The following is a 19,071-nucleotide window of genomic DNA, read 5'->3' as shown; positions in this document are numbered from 1 at the left end:
CGGACGACCTTTAACCTACGCCTCCTACGACCCCTACGGAGAGGTCACAGAATACTGCGAGGACAAGTACGGTTACTACGACGACAAGGGCAACTACTACGACTACTACAGCGAGGACGACTATGAGTACCGTGATGATGAGGTGGAGTACTACGACCCGTACCGTTACTACGATGACGGGTTTGACTACCTCGACCACAGGCAGGGGTTGACGATGGAGGAGTATTGTTACTACGGCGACGATGGTCTGGAGTATTACTATGGCGATGATGGACTGCTGTATCCGATGGAGACGGGGGAATACGGTTACTACTACGACACTAACGAGATGTTGGATTACTATGACGACCAGTTGGGCTATTACAACCCGCAGTACCTGGATTATGGGATGTCTGAGCAGTATGGGATGTTGCCGGGTTACGATGGTTACTATCTGTCAGACCAGTCCCTCCTGTACCACACAGACCCTGCTGCTGGGATGATGGGATATGCTGCTGTTGATCAGTTCAACCCCTATCCCCCCTACCCGCTCCACCAAGCCTACCCTCAGCCCTACCCTTTCCCCATGGAAGCTGTTCTGGAGTCAGTGCAGCCGGGGGTGGTGTACGGGGCTGACCAGCTGTCCTACCCAGCAGCTGTCCCAGGATCAGACCAGTTCCGGCTGCCGCGGCCGCAGGTCAGGCTGTTTGGCAAGGAGAGATTAGAGGTCGGCCACGCCCCCTCCTCCCCTCACCTGGCCCTCAAAGACCTGGACATTATGTCAGAGATACAGTACGAGCCGCTCCTCCTCCCCGAGTACACCCCCAGATCTCACCCCCGGCCTCCCTCGCCCACCCCCACAGCCAAGCTCATCCAGCAGGCCCACGGCCGCACCCCTCTCTCTGCCTCCCCCAGCCGGATCTCCCTCACCCCTGTTGGGGTGACACAGCTCCCACTTCATGACCCCCCCTTCTATCACCACTCCCCCATACCTCTAGAGCCTGTGTTCCAGCAATACACCCCACAGATGGGAGAGATCTCAGGGATGGGACCCTATCCACCCATGGCTTCACCTTACCCATCGATGGCTCCACAGAGGGTCACCCCATTTTCCCCCATGTTTTCCCCAATGCCAGTGCGTCGTCTCGGCCCCCACCCATACCCTCAGCTCTCTCTAAGGCCTGGTTCTCCAGGTATGGGGTGCGTCCCTCATCCCACTCACCCCATGGACCCCCACCTCTCCCCTCGGCTCTCCAGGAGGGGGATTCCTCCCCCCCATCTGCCCCCCTCTCCGCTAGCCAGGAGGCGCACCTCCCCCCCCTCCTCGCCCCTCCCAGCCAGACGAGGCCCCTCCCTCAGGGCTCAGAGTCAGCCGTCTAGGAGGAGGAGACTCCTCTCTCACCCGTCTCACCCGTCTCCCCCCTGCTCCCCCCTGGCCAGTCCCCCCTCCTCCCCCCGAGGATCCCTGAGGAAAAGGAGCCCTCCTCATTCCCCCAGGCCCCCCTCCCCTCCTCTCTCCAGAGCTCGCCTGATTGGAGGAAGGAAGCAAGGAAGCACCTTGTCTCGCCCCTCCTCCCCCTCTGCCTCCCCTCTCAGAAGGAACCCCCCCCTCGGGGAATACAGACCCCTGTCTCCAACATTCCGTCCTGCCTCCCCCTCCCCTAACCTCTCCTCTCCCACCCCCTCCTGTATGTCCAGCCGCCCCCTCCCTTCCCGCACCTCCACACGTCACCTCAGAGGGGTTCGTGGCCAGGTGCCCATGGGGGCGGTGAAGCCCTCGCCAGGTAACCCCTACCTGCAGAGACGTAGTCGGCACGGCACCCCTCTCACCCAGAACGTGGCTCCCTTCAGGTCGTCGGTTCACAGCGTCCCCGAGGGTCAACCCCCCCCAGCAGGACAGCTGCAGGGCCCCGGCCCCCCCATGTTGGCACGCTCAGTGTCCCGGCCGGGAGGGGTCAGGGAGTCGCAGCGGACCCCCAGGGAGGTTTCCATCGCCCTGTAGGGAAGGGCCACCCTCTCGTCCGCATGCCCAGGAACCCTCCTCCTGGCAGGCAGTCGTTCAGAGGCCGTCCTCTCTCCCCCCAGCCCTCCATGAAGCAGCAGGGTGGTCCTCTCTCTCCACAGCCCTCTGTTAGACGCCCCTCCTCCCCACAACACAAGCAACCCTCTTCCCCCCTGCCGCCCCGTGCCCCCTCTCCCATCCACCACTTCTCCCCAGCCTCCTTCAGACCTCCCCCCCACCACCCCAGTCTCCCCCATCACTCCCAGGTCGTGACCCAGTACAACCACACTATGGAGCCAGGGGCCTCTCCCTTACTGACCAACGCTCACCTTAGAGGAGTAAACTACACCTCCCCTCAGCAGCGGCCCCCCTCCCCCCATCCCTCCCTCCGTTACGATCCTCGTTCCTCCCCCCTCCAGAACTCTTACCTGCGTAACACGTCCTATAGTTCACCTGTACAGAGAGGTCCCTCCCCCTCGCCTGGTGGCCAGCTGATGATGTCATATGATGGACAGGTTAGCCAGGGTTCTTCCCCCCAGCTGTCTAACGCCTTACAGCAGAACACTAAGCTGTCTAACGCCTCCTACTCCTACCCCCTGGCCTCCTCTCCTCTCCAGAGGAATGCCTCCCTCTACACCCCCGTCCTCTCCCCCTATCAGACCCAGTCCTCCTCACCTCGTCTCTCCAGCACCGTGCTCAGCCCTCGGCTCCGCAACGCTTCCTACGCCTCCCCCGCTCTTCACAGACCTCATCCACCCTCCTCCCCCACGCTGTCCACCACTCTTAGCACCTCCCACCACCTACAGGGGTCAGCGTTCCGCCTACCCGATGGTTCCGTGATGATGTCGGGGGGTTCCGAGGGGAACAAGAGCAGTGGAGGTTCTCCCGGTTCTGTCTCTCTGATGTCTAATGCTCTGCAGAACACTAGCATGAGACAAGCTACCTACCGTCTACCAGACGGTTCTCTGGTCACCAGGACTGAACCCAATCCTCAACCATCCTCCTTCTCTCCAAACCTCTCCTCCGCTCTCCTCAACCCCAACATGCAACAGGCTATGTATAAATTACCAGATGGGACGCTAGTAACCCAGAACGAGCCTCAACCGATTCCCTCTCCCTCCTTCTCTCCGAATCTCTCCTCAGCTCTTCTCAACCCAAACCTCCGCCTGGCTACGTACAGATTACCGGATGGAACTCTAGTAACCAGGACGGAACAAACTCTTCAGCCATCCTCTCCTAACCTCTCCTCTGCCCTCCTCAACCAGAATCTTACCAAGGCTACGTACAGATTACCAGATGGAACTCTAGTAACCAGGAACGAGCCTCCACAACCTTCTCCTAACCTCTCCTCTGCCCTCCTCAACCAGAATCTTACCAAGGCTACGTACAGATTACCAGATGGAACTCTAGTAACCAGGAACGAGCCTCCACAACCTTCTCCTAACCTCTCCTCTGCTCTCCTCAACCAGAATCTTACCAAGGCTACATACCGTCTACCAGATGGAACTCTAGTAACCAGGAACGAGCCTCCACAACCTTCTCCTAACCTCTCCTCTGCTCTCCTCAACCAGAATCTTACCAAGGCTACGTACAGATTACCAGATGGAACTCTAGTAACCAGGAACGAACCTCCACAACCTTCTTCTCCTAACCTCTCCTCTGCCCTCCTCAACCAGAATCTTACCAAGGCTACATACAGATTACCAGATGGAACTCTAGTAACCAGGAACGAGCCTCCACAACCTTCTTCTCCTAACCTCTCCTCTGCCCTCCTCAACCAGAATCTTACCAAGGCTACGTACAGATTACCAGATGGAACTCTAGTAACCAGGAACGAGCCTCCACAACCTTCTCCTAACCTCTCCTCTGCTCTCCTCAACCAGAATCTTACCAAGGCTACGTACAGATTACCAGATGGAACTCTAGTAACCAGGAATGAGCCTCCACAACCTTCTTCTCCTAACCTCTCCTCTGCCCTCCTCAACCAGAATCTTACCAAGGCTACGTACAGATTACCAGATGGAACTCTAGTAACCAGGAACGAGCCTCCACAACCTTCTTCTCCTAACCTCTCCTCTGCTCTCCTCAACCCTAACGTCCGTGGAGCCTCCTATAGTGGGGGGTCTCTGGCCCCCCCTAGCCCCTCCCCCAACCTGTCCAATGCTCTCCAGAACCAGAACCTGCGTTCCGCCACTTACAGACTACCTGATGGGACCTTAGTGACCCGGGCCCAGCCAAGCACTCCCCAGCTCTCCAACGCTCTACAGAACCAGAACCTGCGTTCAGCCACGTACAGACTTCCTGACGGGAGCCTGATGACGAGACCTGTTCCCGCCACCCCCCAGCTTGGCAATGCCCTACAGAACCAGAACCTCCGTGGGGCCTCCTACCGCCTGCCCTCCTCGCTGGAGGAGCCTGGAGGGGGGCGATACGCCGTGGTCATGCCCCAGGTCCAGGGCTCTGGGCCGGGGCAAGGGGCAGGGCATCACTGGGCTCAGGGCCCAGGGCCTGGGACGGGGACACAGCCTAGGGGTCCAGGGGAGCAGGTGGATGTGTGGGGGTCAGAGACAGTGCTGCCCCACCCCACCGTCCAGAACCTCACCAAGTGGTCCATGTACCGGGATGAGGAGCTGCTGGATCCCCCGGGGCCCCCCCACCATGGACAGAGAGAGATGGACCTGGAGCCGGACTGGGCTCCTAACAGGGAAGGGGAACCCACTGGGCCCTGGTACGATAAGGTAATACTGGTTTAACTATAGAACCCACTGGGCCCTGGTATGACGAGGTAATACTGGTTTAACTATAGAACCCTCTGGGCCCTGGTATGATAAGGTAATACTGGTTTAACTATAGAACCCACTGGGCCCTGGTATGATAAGGTAATACAGTAACTATAGAACCCACTGGGCCCTGGTATGACGAGGTAATACTGGTTTAACTATAGAACCCACTGGGCCCTGGTACGATAAGGTAATACTGGTTTAACTATAGAACCCACTGGGCCCTGGTATGACGAGGTAATACTGGTTTAACTATAGAACCCTCTGGGCCCTGGTATGATAAGGTAATACTGGTTTAACTATAGAACCCACTGGGCCCTGGTATGATAAGGTATTACCGTAATACTGAAAATTTAATTTTAATTTTACCTTTATTTAACCAGGCAACTCAGTTAAGAACACATTCTTATTTTCAATGACGGCCTGGGAACAGTGGGTTAACTGCCTGTTCAGGGGCAGAACGGCAGATTTGTACCTTGTCAGCTCGGGGGTTTGAACTCACAACCTTCCAGTTACTAGTCCAACACTCTAACCACTAGGCTTTTACTGTTATGATATGGTAATACAGTAAGCTACTACTGGTATGATATGGTAATACAGTAAGCTACTACTGGTATGATAAGGTAATACAGTAAGCTACTACTGGTATGATATGGTAATACAGTAAGCTACTACTGGTATGATATGGTAATACAGTAAGCTACTACTGATATAAGGTAATACAGTACGCCACTACTGGTATGATATGGTAATACAGCAAGCTACTACTGGTATGATATGGTAATACAGTACGCCACTACTGTTATGATATGGTAATACAGTACGCCACTACTAGTATGATATGGTAATACAGTAAGCTACTACTGGTATGATAAGGTAATACAGTAAGCTACTACTGGTATGATAAGGTAATACAGTAAGCTAGTACTGGTATGATATGGTAATACAGTAAGCTACTACTGGTATGATAAGGTAATACAGTAAGCTACTACTGTTTTGATAAGGTAATACAGTAAGCTACTACTGGTATGATAAGGTAATACAGTAAGCTACTACTGTTTTGATAAGGTAATACAGTAAGCTACTACTGATATGATAAGGTAATACAGTAAGCTAGTACTGGTATGATATGGTAATACAGTAAGCTACTACTGGTATGATAAGGTAATACAGTAAGCTAGTACTGGTATGATAAGGTAATACAGTAAGCTACTACTGATATGATAAGGTAATACAGTAAGCTAGTACTGGTATGATATGGTAATACAGTAAGCTACTACTGGTATGATAAGGTAATACAGTACGTCACTACTGGTATGAGAAGGTAATACCGGTGATATTAGTAATACTGGTACGATGAGATAATACAGTAACCTACTATTGGTACGATATGGTAGTACAGTAATCCTCTACTGTAATGATAAGGTAATACAGTAGGCTGCTACTGATATGATAAGGTAATACAGTACGCACTACTGGTATGATATGGTAATACAGCAAGCTACTACTGGTATGATATGGTAATACAGTACGCCACTACTGTTATGATATGGTAATACAGTAAGCTACTACTGGTATGATAAGGTAATACAGTAAGCTACTACTGGTATGATAAGGTAATACAGTAAGCTAGTACTGGTATGATATGGTAATACAGTAAGCTACTACTGGTATGATATGGTAATACAGTAAGCTACTACTGTTTTGATAAGGTAATACAGTAAGCTACTACTGGTTTGATAAGGTAATACAGTAAGCTACTACTGGTATGATATGGTAATACAGTAAGCTACTACTGTTTTGATAAGGTAATACAGTAAGCTACTACTGGTATGATAAGGTAATACAGTAAGCTAGTACTGGTATGATATGGTAATACAGTAGGCTACTACTGATACGGTATGGTAAAACAGTAAACTGCCTCTGGTATGATATGGTAGTACAGTAATCCACTACTGTTGTGATACAGAAGGCTACTACTGTTGTGATAAGGTAACACAGTATGCTGCTACTGGTACGGTATGGTAAAACAGTAATCCACTACTGGTATGATATGGTAATACAGTAGGCTACTACTGTCTTGATAAGGTAATACAGTAGGCTACTACTGTTGTGATAAGGTAATACAGTAGGCTGCTACTGTTGTGATAAGGTAATACAGTAGGCTACTACTGTTGTGATAAGGTAACACAGTAGGCTACTACTGTTGTGATAAGGTAACACAGTAGGCTACTACTGTTGTGATAAGGTAACACAGTAGGCTACTACTGTTGTGATAAGGTAATACTGCTACTACTGTCTTGATAAGGTAATACAGTAGGCTACTACTGTTATGATAAGGTAATACAGTAGGCTGCTACTGATACGGTGCATTAATACTGGTACTATTGGTAATACTGCTACTACTGTTGTGATAAGGTAATACAGTAGGCTACTACTGCTGTGATAAGGTAATACAGTAGGCTACTACTGGTACGGTGCATTAATACTGGTACTATTGGTAATACTGCTACTACTGTTGTGATAAGGTAATACTGCTACTACTGTTGTGATAAGGTAATACAGTAGGCTACTACTGTTATGATAAGGTAATACAGTAGGCTGCTACTGATACGGTGCATTAATACTGGTACTATTGGTAATACTGCTACTACTGCTGTGATAAGGTAATACAGTAGGCTGCTACTGTTGTGATAAGGTAATACAGTAGGCTACTACTGTAATGATAAGGTAATACAGTAGGCTACTACTGGTATGATAAGGTAATACAGAAGGCTGCTACTGGTATGATAGGGTAATACTGTTACTACTGGTAATACTGGTACGATGATTTCATACAGTAGGCTGCTACTGTTATGATAAGGTAGTACTGGTACTATTGGTACAATGAGGTCATACAGTAGCCTGCTACTGTTATGATAAGGTAGTACTGGTACTACTGGTGCAATATGGTACATTTGGTATTACTGGTACTACTGGTACAATAAGTTAACACTCAATCAATCAAATGTATTTATAAAGCCCTTCTTACATCAGCGGATGTCACAATGTGCTAAACAGAAATCCAGCCTAAAACCCCAAACAGTAATCAATGCAGGTGCAGAAGCACAGTGACTAAGAAAAACTCCATAGAAAGGCCAGAACCTATGAAGAAACCTAGAGAGGAACCAGGCTATGAGGTGTGGCCAGTCCTCTTCTGGCTGTGCCGGGTGGAGATTATAACAGAACATGGCCAAGATGTTCAAATGTTCATAGATGACCAGCAGAGTCAAAAATAATAATCACAGTAGTTGTCTGAGGTGCAGCAAGTCAGCACCTCAGGAGTAAATGTCAGCTGGCTTTTCATAGCTGATCATTCAGAGTGTCTCTACCGCTCTTGCTGTCTCTAGAGAGTTGAAAACTGCAGGTCTGGGACAAGATAGCACGTCCGGTGAACAGGTCAGGGTTCCATAGCCACAGGCAGAACAGTTGAAACTTGAGCAGTAGCATGACCAGGTGGACTGGGAGTCATGCTAGGAGTCATCAGGCCAGGTAGTCCTGAGGCATGGTCCTAGGACTCAGGTCCACCGAGAGAGAGAGAAAGAAAGAAAGAAAGAAAGAAAGAGAGAGAAAAATAGAGAGAATTAGAGAGAGCATACTTAAATTCACACAGGACACCGTATAAGACAGGAGAAATACTCCAGATATACAGTGGGGCAAAAAAGTATTTAGTCAGCCACCATGTATGTCTTGTATGTCTTCCATTTCCTAATAATTGCTCCCACAGTTGATTTCTTCAAACCAAGCTGCTTACCTATTGCAGATTCAGTCTTCCCAGCCTGGTGCAGGTCTACAATTTTGTTTCTGGTGTCCTTTGACAGCTCTTTGGTCTTGGCCATAGTGGAGTTTGGAGTGTGACTGTTTGAGGTTGTGGACAGGTGTCTTTTATACTGATAACAAGTTCAAACAGGTGCCATTAATACAGGTAACGAGTGGCATTTCAAGGTCCTGGGACAGAGGAGCCATGGAGGAATGGGCCAAAATACCAGCAACAGTGTGTGAAAACCTTGTGAAGACTTAAAGAAGAAATTACAGGTCTGTGAGAGCCAGAAATCTTGCTTGTTTGTCGGTGACCAAATACTTATTTTCCACCATAATTTGCAAATAATTTTTTTTTTAAATCATACGATGTGATTTTCTGGATTTCTTTTCTTCTCATTTTTTCTGTCATAGTTGAAGTGTACCTATGATGAAAATTACAGGCCTAATCTCATCTTTTTAAGTGGGAGAACTTGCACAATTGGTGGCTGACTAAATACTTTTTTGCCCCACTGTAACAGACTGGCCCTAGCCCCCCGACACATAAACTACTGCAGCATAAATACTGGAGGCTGAGACAGGAGTGGTCGGGAGACACTGTGGCCCCGTCCGACAATACCCCCGGACAGGGCCAAACAGGCAGGACATAACCCCACCCACTTTGCCAAAGCACAGCCCCCACACCACTAGAGGGATATCTTCAAACACCAACTTACCATCCTGAGACAAGGCAGTATAGCCCACAAAGATCTCCGCCACGGCACAACCCAAGGGACGACGCCAACCCAGACAGGAAGATCACATCAGTGACTCAACCCACTCAAGTGACGCACCCCTCCTAGGAACGGCATGAAAGAGCACCAGTAAGCCAGTGACTCAGCCCCTTTAATAGGGTTAGAGGCAGAGAATCCCAGTGGAAAGAGGGGAACCGGCCAGGCAGAGACAGCAAGGGCGGTTCGTTGCTCCAGAGCCTTTCCGTTCACCTTCACACTCCTGGGCCAGACTACACTCAATCATATGACCCACTGAAGAGATGAGTCTTCAGTAAAGACTTAAAGGTTGAGACCGAGTTTGCGTCTCTCACATGGGTAGGCAGACCATTCCATAAAAATGGATCTCTATAGGAGAAAGCCCTGCCTCCAGGTGTTTGCTTAGAAGTTCTAGGAACACTTAGGAGGCCTGCGTCTTGTGACCGTAGCATATGTGTAGGTATGTACGGCAAGACCAAATCGGAAAGATAGGTAGGAGCAAGCCCATGTAATGCTTTGTAGGTTAGCAGTAAAATCTTGAAATTAGCCCTTGCCTTAACAGGAAGCCAGTGTAGGGAGGCTAGCACTGGAGTAATATGATCAAATGTTTTGGTTCTAGTCAGGATTCTAGCAGCCGTATTTAACTAACTGAAGTTTATTTAGTGCTTTATCCGGGTAGCCGGAAAATAGAGCATTGCCGTTGTCTAACGTTGAAGTAACAAAAGCATGGATTCATTTTTCTGCATCATTTCTGGACAGAAAGTTTCTGATTTTTGCAATGTTACGTAGATGGAAAAAAGCTGTCCTTGAAACAGTCTTGATATGTTCGTCAAAAGAGAGATCAGGGTCCAGAGTAACGCCAAGGTCCTTCACAGTTTTATTTGAGACGACTGTACAACCATTAAGATTAATTGTCAGATTCAACAGAAGGTCTATTTGTTTCTTGGGACCTAGAACAAGCATCTCTATTTTGTCCGAGTTTAAAAGTAGAAAGTTTGCAGCCATCCACTTCCTTATGTCTGAAACATAGGCTTCTAGCGAGGGCAATTTTGGGGCTTCACCATGTTTCATTGAAATGTACAGCTGTGTGTCATCCGCATAGCAGTGAAAGTTAACATTATGTTTTCGAATGACATCCCCAAGAGGTAAAATATATAGTGAAAACAATAGTGGTCCTAAAAGGGAACCTTGAGGAACACCAAAATTTACAGTTGATTTGTCAGAGGACAAACCATCCACAGAGACAAACTGATATCTTTCTGACAGACAAGATCTAAACCAGTGCAGAACAGTGTAGACCAATTTGGGTTTCCAATCTCTTCAAAATAATGTGGTGATCGATGGTATCAAAAGCAGCACTAAGGTCTAGGAGCCTCAGTCTGAGGCCATTAAACGGTAATTTACTACATTTCCAAGTGCAGTCTAATTGCTATGATGTGGTCTAAAACCAGACTGAAGCATTTCATATACATTGTTTGTCTTCAGGAAGGCAGTGAGTTTTATTTCACCTTTATTTAACCAGGTAGGCTTGTTGAGAACAAGTTCTCATTTGCAACTGCGACCTGGCCAAGATAAAGCATAGCAGTGTGAACAGACAACACAGAGTTACACATTGAGTAAACAATAAACAAGTCAATAACACAGTAGAAAAAAAGGGTCTATATACATTGTGTGCAAAAAGGCATGAGGAGGTAGGCAAATAATTACAATTTTGCAGATTAACACTGGAGTGATAAATGATCAGATGGTCATGTACAGGTAGAGATATTGGTGTGCAAAAGAGCAGAAAAGTAAATAAATAAAAACAGTATGGGGATGAGGTAGGTATAATTGGGTGGGCTATTTACCGATAAGCCTATGTACAGCTGCAGCGATCGGTTAGCTGCTCTGATAGCAGATGTTTGAAGTTGGTGAGGGAGACAAAAGTCTCCAACTTCAGCAATTTCTGCAATTCATTCCATTCACAGGCAGCAGAAAACTGGAACGAAAGGTGGCCAAATGAGGTGTTGGCTTGAGGGATGATCAGTGAGATACACCTGCTGGAGCGCGTGCTACCGGTGGGTGTTGCCATCGTGACCAGGGAACTGAGATAAGGCGGAGCTTTACCTAGCATGGACTTGTAGATGACCTGGAACCAGTGGGTCTGGCGACGAATATGGAGCGAGGGCCAGCCGACTAGAGCATACAAGTCGCAGTGGTGGGTGGTATAAGGTGCTTTAGTGACAAAATGGATGGCACTGTGATAAACTGCATCCAGTTTGCTGAGTAGAGTGTTGGAAGCTATTTTGTAGATGACGTCGTCGAGGATCGGTAGGATAGTCAGTTTTACTAGGGTAAGTTTGGCGGCATGAGTGAAGGAGGCGTTGTTGTGGAATAGAAAGCCGATTCTGGATTTGATTTTCGATTGGAGATGTTTGATATGAGTCTGGAAGGAGAGTTTACAGTCAAGACAGACACCTAGGTACTTATAGATGTCCACATATTCAAGGTCAGAACCATCCAGGGTGGTGATACTAGTCAGGCGTGCAGGTGCAGGCAGCGAACGGTTGAAAAGCATACATTTGGTTTTACTAGCGTTTAAGAGCAGTTGGAGGCCACGGAAGGAGTGTTGTATGGCATTGAAGCTTGTTTGGAGGTAAGATAGCACAGTGTCCAAGGACGGGCCGGAAGTATATGGAATGGTGTCGTCTGCGTAGAGGTGGATCAGGGAATCGCCTGCAGCAAGAGCAACATCATTGATATATACAGAGAAAAGAGTCGGCCCGAGAATTGAACCCTGTGGCACCCCCATAGAGATTGCCAGAGGACCGGACAGCATGCCCTCCGATTTGACACACTGCACTCTGTCTGAAAAGTAGTTGGTGAACCAGGCAAGGCAGTCATCAGAGAAACCAAGGCTACTGAGTCTGCCGATAAGAATATGGTGATTGACAGAGTCGAAAGCCTTGGCAAGGTCGATGAAGACGGCTGCACAGTACTGTCTTTTATCGATGGCCGTTATGATATCGTTTAGTACCTTGAGCGTGGCTGAGGTGCACCCGTGACCGGCTCGGAAACCCGATTGCACAGCGGAGAAGGTACGGTGTGATTCGAGATGGTCGGTGACCTGTTTGTTGACTTGGCTTTCGAAGACCTTAGATAGGCAGGGCAGGATGGATATAGGTCTGTAACAGTTTGGGTCCAGGGTGCTCCCCCTTTGAAGAGGGGGATGACTGCGGCAGCTTTCCAATCCTTGGGGATCTCAGACGATATGAAAGAGAGGTTGAACAGGCTGGTAATAGGGGTTGCGACAATGGCGGCGGATAGTTTCAGAAATAGAGGGTCCAGATTGTCAAGCCCAGCTGATTTCTACGGGTCAAGGTTTTGCAGCTCTTTCAGAACATCTGCTATCTGGATTTGGGTAAAGGAGAACCTGGAGAGGCTTGGGCGAGTAGCTGCGGGGGGGGGGGATCTGTTGGCCGAGGTTGGAGTAGCCAGGTGGAAGGCATGGCCAGCCGTTGAGAAATGCTTGTTGAAGTTTTCGATAATCATGGATTTATCGGTGGTGACCGTGTTACCTAGCCTCAGTGCAGTGGGCAGCTGGGAGGAGGTGCTCTTGTTCTCCATGGACTTCAGTGTCCCAGAACTTTTTGGAGTTGGAGCTACAGGATGCAAATTTCTACCTGAAGAAACTGGCCTTAGCTTTCCTGACTGACTGAGTGTATTGGTTCCTGACTTCCCTGAACAGTTGCACATCACGGGGACTATTCGATGCTATTGCAGTCCACCACAAGATGTTTTTGTGCTGGTCGAGGGCAGTCAGGCCTGGAGTGAACCAAGGGCTATATCTGTTCTTAGTTCTGCATTTTTTGAACGGAGCATGCTTATCTAAAATGGTGAGGAAGTTACTTTTAAAGAATAACCAGGCATCCTCAACTGACGGGATGAGGTCAATGTCCTTCCAGGATACCCGGGCCAGGTCGATTAGGAAGGCCTGCTCACAGAAGTGTTTTAGGGAGCGTTTGACAGTGATGAGGGGTGGTCGTTTGACTGCGGCTCCGTAGCGGATACAGGCAATGAGGCAGTGATCGCTGAGATCCTGGTTGAAGACGGCGGAGGTGTATTTGGAAGGCCAGTTGGTCAGGATGGATCTTGACGAAAAATGTTATAGTTGGGTATGGAAATCTCAGAATTATTGGTGCCCTTCCTAAGCCAGGATTCAGACACGGCAAGGACATCAGGGTTCGCAGAGTGTGCTAAAGCAGTGAGTAAAACAAACTTAGGGAGGAGGCTTCTGATGTTGACATGCATGAAACCAAGGCTTTTTCGATCACAGAAGTCAACAAATGAGGGTGCCTGGGGACATGCAGGGCCTGGGTTTACCTCCACATCACCCGCGGAACAGAGGAGGAGTAGTATGAGGGTGCGGCTAAAGGCTATCAAAACTGGTCGCCTAGAGCGGTGGGGACAGAGAATAAAAGGGGCAGATTTCTGGGCATGGTAGAATATATTCAGGGCATAATGCGCAGACAGGGGTATGGTGGGGTGCGGGTACAGCGGAGGTAAGCCCAGGCACTGGGTGATGATGAGAGAGGTTGCATCTCTGGACATACTGGTTGTAATGAATGAGGTCAACGCATGTGTGGGAGGTGGGGCAAAGGGGGTGCCAGGGGTATGAAGAGTGGAACTAGGGGCACCATTGTAAACTAAAACAATGATAACTAACCTGAACAACAGTATACAAGGCATATTGACATTTGAGAGAGACATATCGGGAAGCATACAGTAATCACAGGTGTTGAATTGGGAGAGCTAGCTAAAACAGTAGGTGAGACAACAACAGCTAATCAGCTAGCACAACAACAGCAGGTAAAATGGCGTTGACTAGGCAGGGAGGGTCGGATTAACTACACACAGAGACTGAGTGCGGCTGGGGTCGACAGATAAAACATAAACAAGCAGAATGGAGTACCGTGATTAATGGACAGTCCAGCATGCATCAGCTATGTAGCCAGGTGATTGGTGTCCAGGGGGCAGCGGTGGATGGGGCAGGGAAGCAGAAGGTGCAGAGGGTAAAGCCGCTAGCAGTGGCTAACCATGGCTAAATAGCTTGTAGCGAGTTAGCTTCTGGAGGTTCTTGAATGTGTTCTACAAATTAAAAATAACAGCAGATTCCGTATCACATTGGGTGAGGCAGGTTACCGCGAGGTATAATCGAATTAAAGTTCTAAAATGTTTGAGAGGAATGTTTGAGAGGAATGGGAGATTCGATATAGGCGATAGTTTTTGATATTTTCTGGGTCAAGGTTTGGCTTTTTCAAGAGAGGCTTTATTACTGCCACTTTTTAGTGAGTTTGGTACACATCCGGTGGATAGAGAGCCATTTATTATGTTCAACATAGGAGGGCCAAGCACAGGAAGCAGCTCTTTCATTAGTTTAGTTGGAATAGGGTCCAGTATGCAGCTTGAAGGTTTAGAGGCCATGATTATTTTCATCATTGTGTCAAGAGATATAGTACTAAAACACTTGAGTGTCTCTCTTGATCCTAGGTCCAGGCAGAGTTGTGCAGACTCAGGACAACTGAGCTTTGAAGGAATATGCAGATTTAAAGAGGAGTCCGTATTTTGCTTTCTAATGATAATGATCTTTTCCTCAAAGAAGTTCATGAATTTATTACTGCTAAAGTGAAAGCCATCCTCTCTTGGGGAATGCTGCTTTTTAGTTAGCTTTGCGACAGTATCAAAAATACATTTAGGATTGTTATTATTCTCCTCAAGGTTAAATGGAGTTCCTCAGTTAGGTGGTTAACTGATTTTTTGTCCTCTTCTGTCCTTGGGGAAGGCAGAGGGAGTCTGGAAGGGAATCAAGGAATCTTTGGGTTGTCTGAGAATTTATAGCACGGCTTTTGATGATCCTTGGTTGGGGTCTGAGCAGATTATTTGATGTGATTGCAAACGTAACAAAATGGTGGTCCGATAGTCCAGGATTATGAGGAAAAACATTAAGATCCACAACGTTTATTCCATGGGACAAAACTAGGTCCAGAGTATGACTGTGACAGTGAGTAGGTCCAGAGACATTTTGGACAAAACCCGCTGAGTCGATGATGGCTCCGAAAGCCTTTTGGAGTGGGTCTGTGGATTTTTTCCATGTGAATATTAAAGTCACCAACGATTAGAATATTATCTGCTATGACTACAAGGTCCGATAGGAATTCAGGGAACTCAGTGAGGAACGATGTATATGGCCCAGGAGGCCTGTAAACAGTAGCTATAAAAAGTGATTGAGTAGGCTGCATAGATTTCATGACTAGAAGCTCAAAAGACAAAACCTGTAACGCACTTCTATAAGTAGTGGGTGTGGAGTCAGGCACAGGAAGCAGAGAGTAAAGAACAATGTTTTATTCCGGGGCAGGAAAAATGGCCAAAACACCAGGCGCAATAACAAGACCGGCCCAAAACCAGGACCCAACCAGTCCGGAGAAAACAAAGGAAATTGCTCAACCACAAACATAAACAGAGGAAAAATAAGCCTGCACAAAGAGCAGGTGGGCATTACCAGCATAAATAGCCCAACTAAAACCTAAACAAGAAACAGGTGTAACCAATAAGACAAAACCAACAGAAAAGGGAAAGGGGTTGGTGGCAGCTAGTAGACCGGTGACAACGAACACCGAGCGCCGCCCGAACAGTGAGAGGACAAAAAATGATTTTTTTGTTGTTATAAATTGACATTTGCTATCGTAAATGTTAGCTACACCTCCGCCTTTGCGGGATGGGTAGGGGATATGGTCACTAGTGTGACACAGTTACACTCGCCAGTTTTGGCTTAAGCCAGCACCATCTTCAGAATGGCCTTAACGTCGGTAGCCCTGCCCCCTGGTAAACAGTGTATGATCGTTGGATGATTCGTTTTAAGTCTAATACTGTGTGTAATGGAGTCACCAGTGTCTAGGGTTTTCAATTTGTCAGAGCGACTACCGACCCGGTGGGAGGCTTTGGCATCTCAGACCCCGTTACGGGAGAAGTAGAGACAAGAGAAGGCTCGGCCTCTGACTCCGACTCGCTGCTTAATGGGGAAAACCGGTTGAAAGTTTCTGTCGGCTGAATGAGCGACATCGAAGCCATGAGAAAATTGTCTGGCTGCGGGGACCGTGCGAGGGGATTTATACTACTATCTGTACTTACTGGTGGCCCAGACGCTGTTTCATCCTTTCCTACACTTAAATGACCCTTGCCTAACTATTGCGTCTGAAGCTGGGCTTGTAGCACAGCTATCCTCGCCGTAAGGTGATCGTTCTCCTGTATATTATGAGTACAGCGACTGCAATTAGAAGGCATCATGTTAATGTTACTACTGAGCTTCGGCTGGTGGAGGTCCTGACGAACCACGTCCAGATAAAGCGTCCGGAGTGAAAAAGTTGAATGAAAAAAGTTGAGTGAGGGAAAAACTACAAATATAAACGGTAATTAAAAAGTAAAAACCGTAAAGTTGTCAGGTAGCAAAATAGGTTGGCAACAAAATGCACAGCAATACATCAAATCAAATAAAATGTATTTGTCACATACACATGGTTAGCAGATGTTAATGTGAGTGTAGCGAAATGCTTGTGCTTCTAGTTCCGACAATGCAGTAATAACCAACAAGTAATCTAACTAACAATTCCAAAACTACTACCTTATACACACAAGTGTAAAGGGATAAAGAATATGTACATAAAGATATATGAATGAGTGATGGTACAGAGCGGCATAGGCAAGATGCAGTAGATCGTATCGAGTACAGTATGTACATATGAGATGAGTAATGTAGGGTATGTAAACATTATATTAAGTAGCATTGTTTAAAGTGGCTAGTGATGTATTTTACATCAATTTCCATCAATTCTCATTATTAAAGTGGCTGGAGTTGAGTCGGTGTGTTGGCAGCAGCCACTCAATGTTAGTGGTGGCTGTTTAACAGTCTGATGGCCTTGAGATAGAAGCTGTTTCTCAGTCTCTCGGTCCCAGCTTTGATGCACCTGTACTGACCTCGCCTTCTGGATGATAGCGGGGTGAACAGGCAGTGGCTCGGGTGGTTGATGTCCTTGATGATCTTTATGGCCTTCCTGTAACATCGGGTGGTGTAGGTGTCCTGGAGGGCAGGTAGTTTGCCCCCGATGATGCGTTGTGCAGACCTCACTACCCTCTGGAGAGCCTTCCGGTTCTGGGCGGAGCAGTTGCCGTACCAGGCGGTGATGCAGCCCGACAGGATGCTCTCGATTGTGCATCTGTAGAAGTTTGTGAGTGCTTTTGGTGACAGGCTGAATTTCTTCAGCCTCTTGAGGTTGAAGAGGCGCTGCTGGGCCTTCTTCACGACGCTGTCTGTGTGGATGGACCAACTCAGTTTGTCCGTGATGTGTACGCCGAGGAACTTAAAACTTACTACCCTCTCCACTACTGTCCCGTCCATGTGGATAGGGGGGTGCTCCCTCTGCTGTTTCCTGAAGTCCACAATCATCTCCTTAGTTTTGTTGACGTTGAGTGTGAGGTTATTTTCATGACACCACACTCCAAGGGCCCTCACCTCCTCCCTGTAGGCAGTTTCGTCGTTGTTGGTAATCAAGCCTAGCACTGTTGTGTCGTCCACAAACTTGATGATTGAGTTGGAGGCGTGCATGGCCACGCAGTCATGGGTGAACAGGGAGTACAGGAGAGGGCTCAGAACGTACCCTTGTGGGGCCCCAGTGTTGAGGATCAGCGGGGTGGAGATGTTGTTACCTACCCACACCACCTGGGGGCGGCCTGTCAGGAAGTCCAGTACCCAGTTGCACAGGGCGGGGTCGAGACCCAGGGTCTCAAGCTTGATGACGATTTTGGAGGGTACTATGGTGTTAAATGCTGAGCTGTAGTCGATGAACAGCATTCTCACATAGGTATTCCTCTTTTCCAGATGGGTTAGGGCAGTGTGCAGTGTGGTTGAGATTGCATTGTCTGTGGACCTATTTGGACGGTAAGCAAATTGGAGTGGGTCTAGGGTGTCAGGTAGGGTGGAGGTGATATGGTCCTTGACTAGTCTCTCAAAACACTTCATGATGACGGAAGTGAGTGCTACGGGGCGGTAGTCATTTAGCTCAGTTACCTTAGCTTTCTTGGGAACAGGGACAATGGTGGCCCTCTTGAAGCATGTGGGAACAGCAGACTGGGATAAGGATTGATTGAATATGTCCGTAAACACACCAGCCAGCTGGTCTGCGCATGCTCTGAGGACGCGGCTGTGGATGCCGTCTGGGCCTGCAGCCTTGCGAGGGTTAACACGTTTAAATGTTTTCCTCACGTCGGCTGCAGTGAAGGAGAGTCCGCAGGTTTTGTTTGCAGGCCGTGTCAGTGGCACTGTATTGTCCTCAAAGCGGGCAAAAAAGTTATTTAGTCTGCCTGGGAGCAAGACAACCTGGTCCGTGACAGGGCTGGTTTTCTTTTTGTAATCCGTGATTGACTGTAGACCCTGCCACATACCTCTTGTGTCTGAGCCGTTGAATTGTAACTCTACTTTGTCTCTATACTGATGCTTAGCTTGTTTGATTGCCTTGCGGAGGGAATAGCTACACTGTTTGTATTCGGTCATGTTTCCGGTCACCTTGCACTGGTTAAAAGCAGTGGTTTGAGCTTTCAGTAAACAAATCTGCAAGTTGTGACCTGAAATTATGAAACAAAACACACTCTATCATTTACAAGCGCATACCATTGGTAGTACTGGTATGATAAGGTACTACTGGTACGATAAGGTACCATTGGTAGTACTGGT

General features: G+C 48.1%; 1 protein-coding gene across 1 annotated transcript in view; it reads left to right on the top strand.

The window, feature by feature from the left end:
• The first annotated feature begins 2,004 nt into the window (after positions 1-2,004).
• LOC135535729 (unconventional myosin-XV-like) overlaps positions 2,005-19,071 on the top strand; it is a 56,590-nt gene continuing 39,523 nt past the window's right edge. Inside the window, exons 1-2 of the mRNA XM_064962160.1 lie at positions 2,005-4,077; positions 4,153-4,719. Coding sequence (XP_064818232.1) covers positions 2,005-4,077; positions 4,153-4,719 — 2,640 coding nt within the window. The remainder of the gene's footprint in view (positions 4,078-4,152; positions 4,720-19,071) is intronic.

Source organism: Oncorhynchus masou, unplaced genomic scaffold (assembly GCF_036934945.1).
Source record: "Oncorhynchus masou masou isolate Uvic2021 unplaced genomic scaffold, UVic_Omas_1.1 unplaced_scaffold_506, whole genome shotgun sequence".
Taxonomy (NCBI): Eukaryota; Metazoa; Chordata; class Actinopteri; order Salmoniformes; family Salmonidae; genus Oncorhynchus; species Oncorhynchus masou.
The sequence above is the reverse complement of the archived record's forward strand: the minus strand, read 5'-3'. Positions and strand labels throughout refer to the sequence as shown.